The sequence below is a fragment of the Quercus suber genome, unplaced genomic scaffold (genome assembly GCF_002906115.3).
Source record: "Quercus suber isolate HL8 unplaced genomic scaffold, Cork oak 2.0 scaffold_720, whole genome shotgun sequence".
Classification (NCBI taxonomy): domain Eukaryota; kingdom Viridiplantae; phylum Streptophyta; class Magnoliopsida; order Fagales; family Fagaceae; genus Quercus; species Quercus suber.
The window spans coordinates 203,845-217,894 of NW_027070160.1; the positions used below are offsets into that span (position 1 = coordinate 203,845).

At 34.9% G+C, this 14,050-nt stretch overlaps 1 protein-coding gene across 2 annotated transcripts; it reads left to right on the forward strand.

The window, feature by feature from the left end:
• The first annotated feature begins 453 nt into the window (after nucleotides 1–453).
• Nucleotides 454–13,790, forward strand: LOC112003900 (syntaxin-132). Of its 2 annotated transcripts, none has more exons than XM_024036125.2 (13): nucleotides 454–692; nucleotides 2,796–2,906; nucleotides 3,089–3,145; nucleotides 5,947–5,995; nucleotides 6,811–6,899; nucleotides 6,988–7,061; nucleotides 9,636–9,678; nucleotides 9,770–9,830; nucleotides 9,941–9,966; nucleotides 10,050–10,127; nucleotides 10,233–10,313; nucleotides 13,172–13,242; nucleotides 13,382–13,495. In XM_024036125.2, exons 1-12 carry the CDS (start codon nucleotides 675–677, stop codon nucleotides 13,232–13,234), a joined length of 750 nt encoding a protein of 249 aa, XP_023891893.1. In that variant the 5' UTR covers nucleotides 454–674; the 3' UTR covers nucleotides 13,235–13,242; nucleotides 13,382–13,495. The 2 variants fall into 2 exon arrangements, with proteins under 2 accessions (XP_023891893.1, XP_023891892.1); XM_024036124.2 differs by having other exon boundaries at nucleotides 455–692; nucleotides 13,177–13,242; nucleotides 13,382–13,790.
• Nucleotides 13,791–14,050: the final 260 nt, after the last annotated feature.

A 14,050-nucleotide genomic window follows, 5' to 3' on the forward strand; every position in this document is an offset into this window, starting at 1 on the left:
TCAAGCGAAGGATTTGTTGTAGAGCTTTTCTTCTTCCTCATTTGTTTGGTTTTCCTCTATCTTTTTTCTTTAAATGTGTAGAGTAGGAACTCAAGTGTTTTATACTCGAGGCTTTGTGGCTCGAGTTCAAAGAGCAAAATCAAGTCTCTTATACTTAAGAGGTTAGTTTTCTAAATAGTTTGGAAACATTACTAGCTAACGAAATTTTTTGAGCTTGGTTTTCCAATTTTTCTCTTCCAAACATGCTCTAAACCTCTTTGAATGTTGTGTTGTGTTGTGTGCTTCAAATCCATAACACCACCACACCTCACCCCACCCAAAGAAAAAAAAAAAAAAACCATGTGTTTAAAATGTATTTATCACGCAAATACCCTCTATTTCATTCAAAATTTATTAAAACTTGAAACTTCGTTATTACGCAATAAATAAAAGACGAAAAAGAAAAGACAAAAAATTGCAAGCAAAGCCTGCCTTCACGGTTTGTCACTGATCTGTTCTGTTGGCAACTTTCTCAAACCCATACATTAACATTATTCCCGTTCTCTCTTTCTCTCTCTTCCAAACTCTTCAGACCTGGCTTTTTCTTAAACCAGGTCTTAACCTCACCTAGCTCCATTTTACCCTTTTTTTTTTTTTAATATTCCAGTTTCAAATTTCTCAGCTCCACTTCGACAATGAACGACCTCTTAACGGTAATACCTTATTATTATTATTATTATTATTAATATTTAATATTTTAATTCTGAATTTAATTATTTGACGAAATCTGTGTGATTTGGTTGGCTAGTTTGTTTGGACGTGTTTGGGAGCTTCTTGTTTCATTGGATCGTGTTTTAATTAATGGAATATAATATTTTCTGTTTGCTTGGATTCAAATCTTTAATGAGCTTGTTTAGCGTGACTGCAGAATTCTTGTACTTTCTTTTTCATTTTTCTCAGCAACCAAATGGGGACCTTTTTTTTTATTTTTTAGTTTGAATTAAGTTGAGTTTGATTATTGAATCCAATAAAATTATAAATAAATAAAAGATGAGTCAGATACTGAGAATTACTATAACATTTTTATTTTTTTGAATAATTATGTGAAAAATTTTCATGGATCTTGTTTTTGTTGGTAATGTGGTGAGATATAAAATAATATTGATTAAGATATATGAATGTTTTTTTTTTTTTTTTTTTCTGAAAATTTTAGGACATTTAAAAAGAATATGAATCATATATTTTATGTTATTGTAAGGTAAAAAAAAGAAAAAAGAAAAAGAAGATGATTTACCTAACTAAGCTAATTACTTGTATTAGGCTCAGTTAAAGTGGAGATCTTAGTTTCATGGGGTCCTTAAATTTGAAGATCTAGAGCTCTTAAGTTTGGCATTTCCCTAAGGTTCTCTCAGCAGTCTAATGATATATTGTTGTTGTTTTTTTTTTTTTTTTTTTTTTTTTTGGAGGGGGGGGGGGTGTTGTTTGGGATTTGAAAGGTTTTAAAAAATATTAGCATACTTGTGATTTCATTGAAATCCTAGTGTGGTTATTTATTTATTTATTTATTTTTCTCTTGAGAGTTTTAGTTTATTTTGGGGTCTCAAATGTCTAGCAGTGTCCAATTTATGTACATGTAAGCGTTGCTCCATTTAGCATTACTCAAATGAATTCTAAGCCACCAAGCTTTGGTTGTGAAATGTACTTCATTAATTCATTTGCAAATATTTTCAACATTTAGGAGAGTAACCAAAAAAAAAAAGAAAAAGTTTGATGTAATGAAGTGTGTGCTATGAGTTAAAAAATAAACAAAGAAAGAGAAAAATAAAAAATGAAGAGGTGAAGTCACTTCGACTTTTTGTCACCATACTTTTTTGTTAAGTCTGTCCGTCACTCTCATCTGTTCATAAATCAGCTAAACGCTTGGAAATCCTTTTTCTTTCTTAGAGCAATGGATGTAGCTACTTTCCTATATTTAGATTTTAGTTCTCTCACCTTGATGTCAGTTTCCTGTGTATTGGTGCCAGGTGATACATATTGTCATTTTGAATAGGTTGCTAACTCACAATATCTTATAATGGGGGAATGGGGCATCATCATAGATTTAGCCAGAGATATATATATATATATATATATTTTTTTTTTTCCAAGAAGTCTTCACTTTCATCTCAACTTCCAGTAGTGGGCTTTTGGAATTTTGGTTGCATCAATTTTTTTTTTAAATATTTATTTATTTTTTTCAAGAAGTCTTCAATTTCATCTCAACTTCCAGTGGTGGGATTTTGGAATATTGGTTTCATCCGTTTCGGGATCTGCTGGTAGTGATCTCTATAGGGCCTAGAATGCTTTTCGTGTATAAATTTTGGATGCTCATTAATGTACGCCTATATCTAAGGAGTAAATTGGTAAAGCATTCACATAAATGTTTTCTATTTAGGTTTACAAGGTTGAATCTTTTCAGCATGGTTTCCTCACAAGGACCAAATTACCATTTTAATTTGGAATCCTAAGTATATATGAGAATAATAGATGATTCCAGTACTTCTTTTAGGTACTACAAATTTTTTGAGAATCTAATAAATGCATATATAGGCTGAAAAGAGCACATTTCCTCCCCTAGCACGTGTTACACAAACTTCAAATTTTTGTCGATGTCTTTTATTTATTTATTTTTGTATTTTTTTTCTTCAGTCTAGACCATTTTCATGTATTTCCTTTCAATGGATCTGAATGGTTTAAAGAAAAAAAAAGAAGCATTTGTAGCTGACCGAAGTTTCAGTATTAAGGCTTGTTGAGTTTCTGTTGACTTGATGTTGCAGGACTCATTTGAGATCCCCCGGGGTCAAGCTTCTAGAGGTGGGGATATAGAGCTAGGTGCACAGGCTTCAATGAATTCAGGAGAGCTGGGTTTGGAGAGTTTCTTTAAGCAGGTGCTTTGGCTAGATTTTTGTTTACCCTGAACTTCCTGGGAAGATTAAAGATCAATGTCATTTTCTTCTTTCTCTTTTGTATTTATCTTATAATCCATCTGTATATGGGCTTTATCAAACTCATATCCATGGTATTACCATCTTAAGTCTATGATTTTTATACCATATCTTGGTGTCTCCAGGTTACAGAGATTGAGAAACAATATGGGAAGCTGGACAGTCTACTAAAAAAGCTCCAGGTAAGGATTTACACATTCCACATTCTGAGCTGGCCAAGGTTATTATGTCATTTACCAGCCTGCCATAACTGTTTAGCAACCATGTTTTTAAGATCTATTCTACTATAGAATTGGATAATTTGAATTTCTATTTGAGTCAATTTTACACAGCCACTAAAATCTCAAAGATACTTATCTAGTCACTTGGAACTTATTTTTCTAGATATACGCTTTAGAAAAATCTTACAAAATATAATGTGAATAAAATGGAAACATGGTTATAAAATAGTTTGAGAGTAGAGGGGTATGTGTCCCATTACACATATGACTGTAAGAGGAAAAATTAGGATGAGCCACCCTTAGAGCTGAAGGGGCAGGTACACAGAGAAATTCCCTGCCATGTGCTCTGCAATATGGTGGAGGGCTTGTAGTTCTAGAATAACCATAATCTGTAGCTTAGTTGGACTCCAATACTCTGCCAATGCATTGCTCATAAGAGTTCTGTAATTTATGTGACTGCAATATTTTACTTACGTGGGGGTGTCATCTCACTTAACATGTCAGGGCTTTTTATCCTTCCATTGTACCGAACTTTTCACTCGCTTTTTGTTTGTCTGGTTTTATTTTGAGTATGGAGTAGATATTCCTATTTGCTAGACACCAAGATGTTGGGGGTGTTATCCAACCCAATCCCTTGACCATAAAAAGAACCATAAAAAAGCAGAAGAAAAAAGTAAAATGAAAAAACGATGCCCAGCCACGCTGACAGTCCCATCTAGGAAGGCCCAAAGGCCCAACTGGACGACTAGTGATCTTGGTATGCCCATATGACATTCTGTATACACAACCCATTATTTTGACATTTGTTTGCCCAAGGAGCCCAATCACAAGATGATTAATCCAGCAGGCATGATTCAGGACTGCACCTAGCAACATCCAGTCTATAGCCCACATCAAGAAGTTCAGGTATTGATAACAATTCTTTGTTGGAATTCATTATACTAGTACACAATGGTGATATGAGAGGCACCTTTGCTTGGTGGTTATGGCTTTTCAACATTTGGTTACATGAGATGGACCAATTCTTTGAACAAATAGATTTATCAAATAACAAGAGGATTAGGTTTGCCAAAATAAAACGCAATGGATTACCGGAACAAGATTGAGAACCTTTGCCTTTTGGACAAGCCTCCTCTTACTTATCGGGAAGAAATAAAAGAAAAACTTCAAGTGGAATATCTACCAGTCTTATCAAATGAAATATACTCCCAATCTCACCAAGTTTATTTTTTAGATAAAAGAAACAGTCAGAGACAAGGGAACAAATAGTTAGTAGCACAATTTGAATAAGACAAAACCAGTGTTTGCATAGTTTCTAGTTCTAAGTCTTAGTCTACCATGGAACCAACCCTAGGGAATCTACTAAAGCTGTCCAAGACTTGTCTGCAAAGATACTCCCAAAGGATGATAGTTAACAATAAAATTAATGATTCCCACACAGGAGACAACTCTGGTAATGAGTACTTGGTGATGAAGGAACATCAAGTGCCTACCACCAAAACATAAGCTGGAGAAGTACACATGCTGACAAATGTTTCTGTAATACTATAGCAACATAAAGAGTACCACAAAGTCTAAAACAACAAGATGGGATATTTGAACCGTGTGTAGTGGATATAGCCTATTGGGGAGTCACTACTTGATGAAAAGAAATTTATCCAAGAGAGCAAACAATTAAAGGATACACATGATGTGAAAATTGAGTTTGATGCATATGCTACTAACCAATCCTCCATGGGCCATGTGGAAGAAAAGTTTGATATGGTGGTTCTTTCTATGTATGTATGCATTCTTTTATAAAAGACAAATGCAGGTATTTCAAAAGTAAACAAAATCTTGTATTGCATTGTAATTTCCTCTTCACATAATAGAAAATTGTATGCAGTTTAATTGAGCCTAATGTTTAAAATAGTAAATTATCATTTTATAGCACATGATTTTTTTTTTTAGATAAGTAATAAGGCTTTATTGAAATCAAAAAGAGAGAGACACCCAAGTACACAGGAAGTATACAAGGGTGTGTACATATCAAATACAAAAATTACATAAATCAAGTAAATCCAAAATAGAAGAAAAAGGTTGGTTTCTCCACATTGAGAACCAGTCCAATAAGGTTCTGAAAAATAGAAGCTTGAGATCAAGCATAGAACGCTCATTGTCTTCAAAACACCTACTATTTCTTTCCTTCCAAATACACCACATCAAACAATGAGGAACAACCATCCATATATCTCCATTGCGATGGCGACCAAATTGACCTTGCCAGCAAGCAAAAAGCTCAACAACAGACATTGGCATAACCTAACAAACTCCAAATAAACCAAAAACCATGTTCCACAACTTCAGAGCAACTGGACAATGAAGGAATAGATGGTCAACAGTTTCACTATTACACTTGCACATATAACACCAATCCAAAATGCAAACCTTTCTTTTCCTTAACTTGTCAATTGTCAGACATTTCCCCAAGGCAACGGTCCATACAAAGAAAGCCACTTTAGAAGAGATCTTCTGCTTCCAAATGCTTTTCCAAGGGAAAAAATTTATAGCACATGATAATAGAAGTTATGTAGGGGTAGGGCATTATTGAGAAAATTTGAATCAGCATTAGTTGTAGTATCTGATGAGCATCGTATCTTATCCAAAAGAATGCGTAGATGATTAGATGGTGCTACATTCTGAAAATGGTTTCTTCCATGACAGAAAAGAATGTTGGGTAAAATGTGCTTATGCTCTTATATTCTTGAAAATCATGTCTGCAGGATGCACATGAAGAGTCCAAGGCTGTGACTAAGGCTCCTGCGATGAAAGGTAATCTCTACTTGTTGCATTTCTGTTGATATTCATGCAAAGTTTGAGTGTTTCATAATTAGGTATGCATTGTTTTATTTTTACTTGCCACATCTATGCTATACCCCAAAGGATTAGTCATGATTAGGATTTTTGATACCTAATGGACTAGTCATGCTTTGAGGACTCTAAACGGTGGATCCTTGACATAAAGTCCTTTTTCTTCCATACTCTCCTTGAATGGAGCTTATTCTTACCTTCTTGCTCTTCCTTATCCCTCCCTGTTCTAGTTGATCATTGTAAGTTGGGTACTTAATTTTTGCCACTGTAGTTCATTTCTAGTGCTATTCTTTAATAAAAAGTTCTTACGTTATTTATCCCCAAAAAAAAAAAAAAAATGATACTAGAGTGAGACTATAGTGAGTCTATTTGATATTTACCTTAACCCTAGGGGATCTTTTTGTGTTTTCCCTTGTTGCTTAAAATAAGCTATGTTTGGATACTTTTATTGTGGTTAGCACAAAGCCCAAGTTAATTGATAAACTAGTAATGTGAAGCCAGGTTTGTGGTGTTCATTGATTTTACTTATCAGAAAGATCATATTTTTCATTATTTTATTAATGATTTTCAAGCAGTATCTACTATGTTTTTTGAAGTTAAGGCGGAAATTATTTGAAGTTAGCGATTCTTAGTTTTGAGGAAATATGGAATAATTGATTTACTTTTAAAAAGGGGATTTATTGTTTTTGAGAATCCATTTTTTCCTTAACCTACTTGTCTTTTATTTTTGTTTTTCTTAACTCAATAATTATGATGGTTCCTGTCCTTATGTGTAGCAATCAAGCAGCGAATGGAGAAAGATATTGATGAAGTTGGAAAAGTTTCCCGTTACATAAAATCAAAAATCGAAGGACTCGACAAAGAGGTTACACTGTTTGTTGCTTTCATTGGTTTTAAGTGCATGGGTTGCTCATGTGATGTCTCCTCACGCCTCCTCTTTCTTTGTGGTCCAGAATTTAACAAATAGGCAGAAGCCTGGTTGTGGAAAAGGAACAGCTGTAGACCGAACGAGAATGGCAACAACTATGTAAGTTACACTCAAATTTAGCCTCTCTCTCTCTCTCTCTCTTTCTTTTTTTTTCTTTTTCTTTGTGAGCTATGCTATGATGAGACTTGTCAAAAAGGGAAAATCAATTTTGAACTGCGTTGTTAGGAGATCACCAATGATTTGCCCCCAAAACATGCTTGGTAGAGGCAGTTATGTTTAATTGGCTTTTTTCTTTTTTTCTTTTCATTATTTTTTATTTTGCGAGGTACAGGTCTTGCAACTTTATGACACCTGCAGGTACTTGAAACCATCTGATTGGTAGGTTATTCTTGGGGATCTCCCAAGTCTCAGCAGATAAAATACCTTAAGTTTCAATTATTTCACCAAGGACATAGGTTTTGCTTGTTCTGTTTGTGAAGTGTTTTTGGTTTTGTTAAATCTGTTGTATGAACTTAACCGCCCCCCCCGCCCCCCCCTCCCCCCTACTCCTCTCCAATTACCTTCTGCAGTTTTTTTTTTTTTTAAAATAAAAATGTGTTTTTAGTTTCGATAGAATTTTGCTCTGAAGTCTGAACTGGTCTGGAGGAAAGTTCTTACAATGCACTTTGTGTCAAATCAAATGAGCATTCACATAAGCTGTTAATCACATGACCTATTTAATAGTTATGTTACTTCTTTAAATGATTTAATAAGTTGTGTGAAAAATACATGTGTATGGTCTTATGAACTGCCATGTAATGGGTTGGAGGAGATACTTCCAACCTGATTTGGAGAAAAACTGTCCTTTTTGTTTCTATTTGTTTTAGCTTAAAATTCCAACTTATTTATACTGCCAGCTTATGAACTACTTTTTTATGCTTAACTTGTTCTAGGCACTGCTGTACTTTTACACAACTTATTTTTTTTAATAATAAGGTTGGCAGTCTTACTTTGTTAAAGAGTACTCTTTCGAGCCTTCCTACCTATTTATTATCCTTGTTCACTATTCCTCAAGCAGTGGCGGCTAGATTGGAAAGGATTCAGAAGAATTTCCTTTGGGGGACTACTAAGGAAATTTTTAAACATTCTTTAGTTGTGTGGGACATGGTTTGTTTACCAGTGGAGGTAGTTGGCTTGGGATACGAAGGGTTGGGTTGTTTAACCAAGCCTTGCTCTGTAAGTGGTTATGGCGTCAGGTTATAGCAACCAAATATGGAGTGGGTCGTGGTGGCTAGTGTACTAGGGATGTTAGAGGAACCCATGGTAGTGGTATGTGGAAGAATATTAGAGTAGGTGCTGAGGGTTTCTTGGCAGGTATATGTAGTGGGGAATGGCCATCATATTCGTTTTTGGTACAGCCCCTAGAGTGGGCCTGCTCTGACGGATCTCTATCCAGATCTTTTTGCTCACTCTGTCTAAAGAAGTTTGGATTTTTTATTTGGTTGTTTCTGCTATAGAAGGGGGTAATAGGAGCTAGAATTTACAATTATGCCGAGCTTTTCACAATTGGGAGTTGGAGTGTTCTTTTTTTGAGCATCTTTACTCCAATATGCCAAGGGGTGACAGAGATGATACCTTGACTTGGAAGTTGAATCAGTCTGGTGTTTTTTTATGTGCATTCTTTTTATAATTTTTTGTCTATTTTGTCTAGCCCTCCTAGTGTTTCTTTCCGTTGGAAGAGCATTTGGAGTATAAAGGTACCTATTAGAGTGTCTTTTTTTTTTCTTTTTCTTTTTTATGGACGGCCGCTTGGGGGCAGAATTCTTACCATTGGTAATCTTGTTCTAAGAGGTCTATCTTTGGCTAATTGGTGTTGCTTGTGTCATTGTGATGAGGAAACTGTAGATCATCTTTTGCTCCATTGTAAGTATGCTTCTGCTTTGTGGTGTGAAGTTTTTTTGATGTTTGGGATCCAGTGGTTGATATCAAAGATAGTAGCCTCTCTTCTTTTTGGATGGAGGAATTGGCTGGGGAAGCACTTTTCTAAAATTTGGAATATGGTTCCAGCTTGTCTTATGTGGTTAATTTGGCAGGAATGGAACACTCGTACTATTGAAGATACTGTGAGATCTGCAGATGTTTTGAAGTCTTTCTAATTGGGACTTTGTTTCAGTAGTCTAGAATTTGGGGTTTTACACAATGTATTTCCATTTCTGATTTTCTACATCCATTCGTATCTCCTGTATTTGTTATAAGCACAAAGTTTTCACCATCGTGAACATGCTGTTCTTTTTATGCAATAAAACTTTGATTACCTATAAATAAATAAATAAACCAATAAAATTAATCTCATCCAAACACACTGTGATCAGTAAAACAAAAGTAACAAGATAATTATTAGAGTTTGACTAGTAAATTTGATACATAAATATTGAAAAAGAACATTCCAAATGTGAATCCCTAAATTGATTCCAATAGGACCACCTGATAGATGAGATGAATAAAATAATGTGCAACTGTTGGATAAGTCAATGAAAGAGTCATTTGTTGTCTTTCTGTTTGAATTTTGCATGATTTATTTTCATGGGGTTGGAATCTTTTTATTCACCATCTTTGATATAATTTCTTGTCTTAATGGATTCTATTGATCAAGACAACCAAATATGACTTCTTGTCTGTGATATTTTGTTACAGTTCCTTGAAAAAGAAGTTGAAGGATAAGATGGCTGAATTTCAGGTTGGTGATCAGACATTTTTGTTGGATGGTATGTTTCCCTTTCATTGTTCTTATGCAATCTCAAATTTACAGTTCTTAAAAATGTATGCAGACTTTACGGGAAGCTATCCATCAAGAATATTGCGAGGTTGTTGAGAGGCGTGTCTTTACAGGTTTGAACCTTCATTTGTTACTGATCAATGGCTATATATCCGCTGTTTGATTTGCATCTTCTATGAAAGGGAGTTAACCTCTTTGAATCTCTTGGTGTCATGATTGTCAGTAACGGGCACAAGAGCTGATGAAGAGGTGACATTTGTTCCATTCTTGAAAATTCCTAGTAAACCTATAACCTTTTAAGGTCTTTTTCTGATTACTTGAACAATGACCAGACAATTGAGAGATTGATTGAGACTGGAGACAGTGAACAAATTTTCCAGAAGGCAATTCAGGAACAAGGGCGAGGCCAGGTTAGTCACTCCTTTTACTTCAAATTTAACAGTAAGTTTCTATGTGAAGATAAATTTGTTTAAATTGGCCACGCCTTGTTTTGTACACTTTGGTTGTGTTTGCAGATAATGGCCACTGTGGCAGAAATTCATGAGCGCCATGATGCAGTTAGAGAAGTGGAGAGGAAGCTTCTCGATTTACAACAGGTATTATTCATTTTTTGCATTGATCTGTATCAACGTATTAATTTATATTATTCCACTGCCGTGCAGCCCAGATTTCAATGCCGATATGGTTAAATGGGAAAATTTTTGTGACCTAAATAACATTTTACTTTTTGAATTTTGCTTTATGGGGTTCTCTACCATCTCTACATTGTCAATGATAAGTTTCTTATGCTCATGCAAACCTGAGTTTAGTCAAAGTAGCTCTTGAGCTTAGTGTTTTGTCATATGGTCATCAAGCCCTACCTGGTGGTCAAAACAGTCATATAGCCTTATTTGACCTGCCAGTCAAAATAGATTGTGAAGCCAAAGTGTTAAAGAGGCTCTTTAGGCAAAGTTAGTGGCCTAAAAAAAAATCAATCAGGATGTACAGTCATTAAAGAGACTTGAGTTGATTAAAGACATACTACATTTTAAATTCCGTTGTTCAAGTGATAGTGAGCAAGAGCGAAGGCTTGTGGGTGTCCCCTCCAGTCTAGAATTAAGGCCTCAGAATCATTAGCTAATAGGCTCTGTCTCATGCCTTTATTCATTCATGATTCGATGGTCCGGTGTCTTAGGCATAAAAGAGATACACCAATCTTTTTGCCAATACACTCAAGGGCCATAGGTATGGACACAATTAAGGATCTAGCTCTTCCAGAGTGGTTTCTCAATGATGGCTCAGGCCCCCCTGGTAGGAGAAGAGTCAAACAAGGTGGTGCAGACGATAGAGTTTGAAAAAACACAAGATTAAATACCAAAATATTTAAGAACTGTGGTTTAATTTTGATATGATGCTTTTTGGCACATTTCATAAGCTATGTTAGCTATTATTGAATCTTGGTATTAAGAATTATTTTTTTGGAAGCAAAGTTAACTTGGGTCTTTGTTGATAACTATCAATGTTTGTGGGTACATCACCTTGAAACTAAGGGGTGAAAAACCCCGGGACTTCCTTGAGCCACACTATGATATCATCTAATTTTTTTGCATGTCTAGGCAGGGCATGGGCTGTCCTATTTCCGGTTCGTAGTACATGTTGAATACTCCATCTGCGTAATGACTGCCTAGTGTTACTTTTATCTTTCTTTATTTCACATTCCATTTATTGTTTTGACACCAGAAAACCCATCAAATATATTCAAGATTCAATATTTTCTTTACCTAAACCCTTAAACATCAAAACTTATTCAGACTCCTCAAGATCTCATCAACAAATCTAATTTAGTGCTGAATCTCTAAAGATCCTTCATCACAAGACCACCAGAGAGAGAAAGAGAGAGGAACAAAAAAAAGGCACGTGTACTTTAGCCGTCTAGGTTAGTAATGACCGAGTCAAAGAGTCAATAATAAAGTTGTGCAACCTTATAGTCACATGGCGAATGTGCGTAGCAGGTATTGTTACACATCTCTACTTGCTTATGAAATAGGAGACTGGAGTCCAAATTCATTCTCAGTCTCGTCAAGGAATCATATAGCTTACTAAAACACAAATTATGTTTTTGTATTGAAGTCATCTGGCAAAGGCTTTCATTGCTTTCTTGGGTATTTTGTAGTATGAGATCTGCTGTGTAATGGATAATGAGCTTTTGTCCAAGTCCAAGAGTAGTGATCCTTTTAGGGGTGTCAAATCGGGTTAGGGTGTCGGGTTCGTGTCGTGTCGAGGTAGGAGTATTCGACTAAATGGCTCAACCCTAACCCGACCTATTTAATAATCGTGTCATAATCTTTTAACCCTAACCCGACCTGTTAATAAAGCGGGTTAACCTGATCCAACCCATTTGACACGCTTAATAAACGAGTCGTTTTGGATTGATACGAATGTAACACAACCCATTTCAACCTGCATAATATTAAATATAACATCTATCTAGAAATAATTCTTGGAACTTGCTAAATGCTAAATATCAATATTAAAAGAATTTAAGCAAACAGTAAACTAATCCTGACTATGACCATGATTATCATCCATAGATTCATTGTTGATGTCTAAATTCATAACTTCTTCCACAAGCTCATCCAATTTTATTTGTGTAAGTTTTATGCCACAAAAAAAAAAAAAAAAAAAAAAAAATTATTAGTTCTAAGGTCTGTAAAGTTTCATTTATTTGTGTAAGTTTTATAAAAAAAAAAAAAAAAAAAAAAAAAAAGTATTAGTAGTTCTAAGGTCTGTAAAGTTTCAATTTCCAATTATATCCCTTGTAAATTTTTGTAATTACTCACTTCTCTTTTTAAATTTAAAATATATGTTGGATACAAAAGGTATTTGACAAATCTAAAATAAAATAAATATTTATTTGTTATATGAGTTAAACTAGTTGTATTAAGTGGGTCATTTCGGGTTGACACAAATAAATTGGCGTGTCAAACGTGTCTATTGCGGGTTACGTAGGTTGACCCGTTTATGACCTGTTTCTTATCGTGTCGCTTTCGGGTCGATCCGTTTATGACCCAAACCCATTAAGGCCCAACTCTAACCCGAAAAAACCCGTGTCGGGTTCGTGTCGTGTTCGCGGGTTGGGTTGAACATTGACACTCCTAGATCCTTTTTAGCACTGCTCAATCTTCTTCAAAGTTTATGTTAATTTATTCCTTTCTTTGTTGGCAACTCAAGATTTTATTTTATTTTTTATAAATTAAATGGGAGGTAACTCAAGTTTTATGATTAGTTCGAAAAAAAAAAAAAGAGGAAAGATTATTGCTTGTTTTTAAATATAAGTAGATATGGACCATCTTTTGAAATGCAATAAAATGTAGAAAATCTGTCTATCTGTGTTTATGTTGGGCTTAATGATTATGGTTTACATTTGTGGTTTGTAGCAGAATTTCGGATGATAGGTTTATTGAATTCTGTGAAGTGCAGATATTTCTGGATATGGCGGTCTTGGTGGATGCACAAGGGGAAATGCTTGACAACATAGAGTCACAGGTAATTGAATTACTCTCTCAAACAATTATTCATCCATGAATTTCTTTGAGGAGTTTACAGTTTAAAGCAACATGGAGTGACATTGTTTGGGTAGATAACATAATTAACCATGTATGTATGTCTTCACTCTCCTTTTCAGGTCTCAAGTGCAGTAGATCATGTGCAGCAAGGGAATACTGCCCTCCAAAAGGCAAAGAAGCTACAGAAGAACTCCAGGAAATGGATGTGCATTGCAATTATCATCCTTCTTATCATTGTTGCAATCATTGTTGTGGCCGTAATCAAGCCGTGGAGTAGCAGCAAGGGTGCTTAGTGCTTTATCATTTGACTGTATAAATGTATGAGTTGCATACCATAGATAACATTTTGAAGAGCACCCGAGTGACCCAACATTTTCATCTTAATTGTTTGCCGTCCATGCTTCAAACCTGCTTCTTGCCATCCATCTATTTTATGATTGATTAATTGTGTATTAGTTTTAATTAAAAATGTAAAATGTTATGCCCTATACATATATATATATATATAGTATTGATTTTATTAGTTGATTTTTATTGTGAAAAGATGACTTTCCTAAGGTCAAAAAGGTTATTTGCCCAGTGAAAGGTATTGTGTTGTTTCAATTTGGCATGACAACAGAAATAAAATTCCTGCCAGTTACGTGACAATGCTAGGATGATCCCTAGCTTCAGGGCAAGAGAACTGAGTAGGGGCTAGAACGAATTGAGCTGGCTGAATTATGACCTTAAAAAACAAATATTGGAGATGTTTTTGCCTTTGAATTTATGGAAAGAAAATTGTTTATTTA

What these genes read in the sequence shown, in the direction of transcription:
- LOC112003900 (XM_024036124.2), top strand. An exon ending in TGAGAGGCGTGTCTTTACAG is followed by an intron (nt 9,831 to 9,940) that starts GTTTGAACCTTC and finishes CATGATTGTCAG; the next exon opens with TAACGGGCACAAGAGCTGAT. An exon ending in AGGAACAAGGGCGAGGCCAG is followed by an intron (nt 10,128 to 10,232) that starts GTTAGTCACTCC and finishes TTGTGTTTGCAG; the next exon opens with ATAATGGCCACTGTGGCAGA.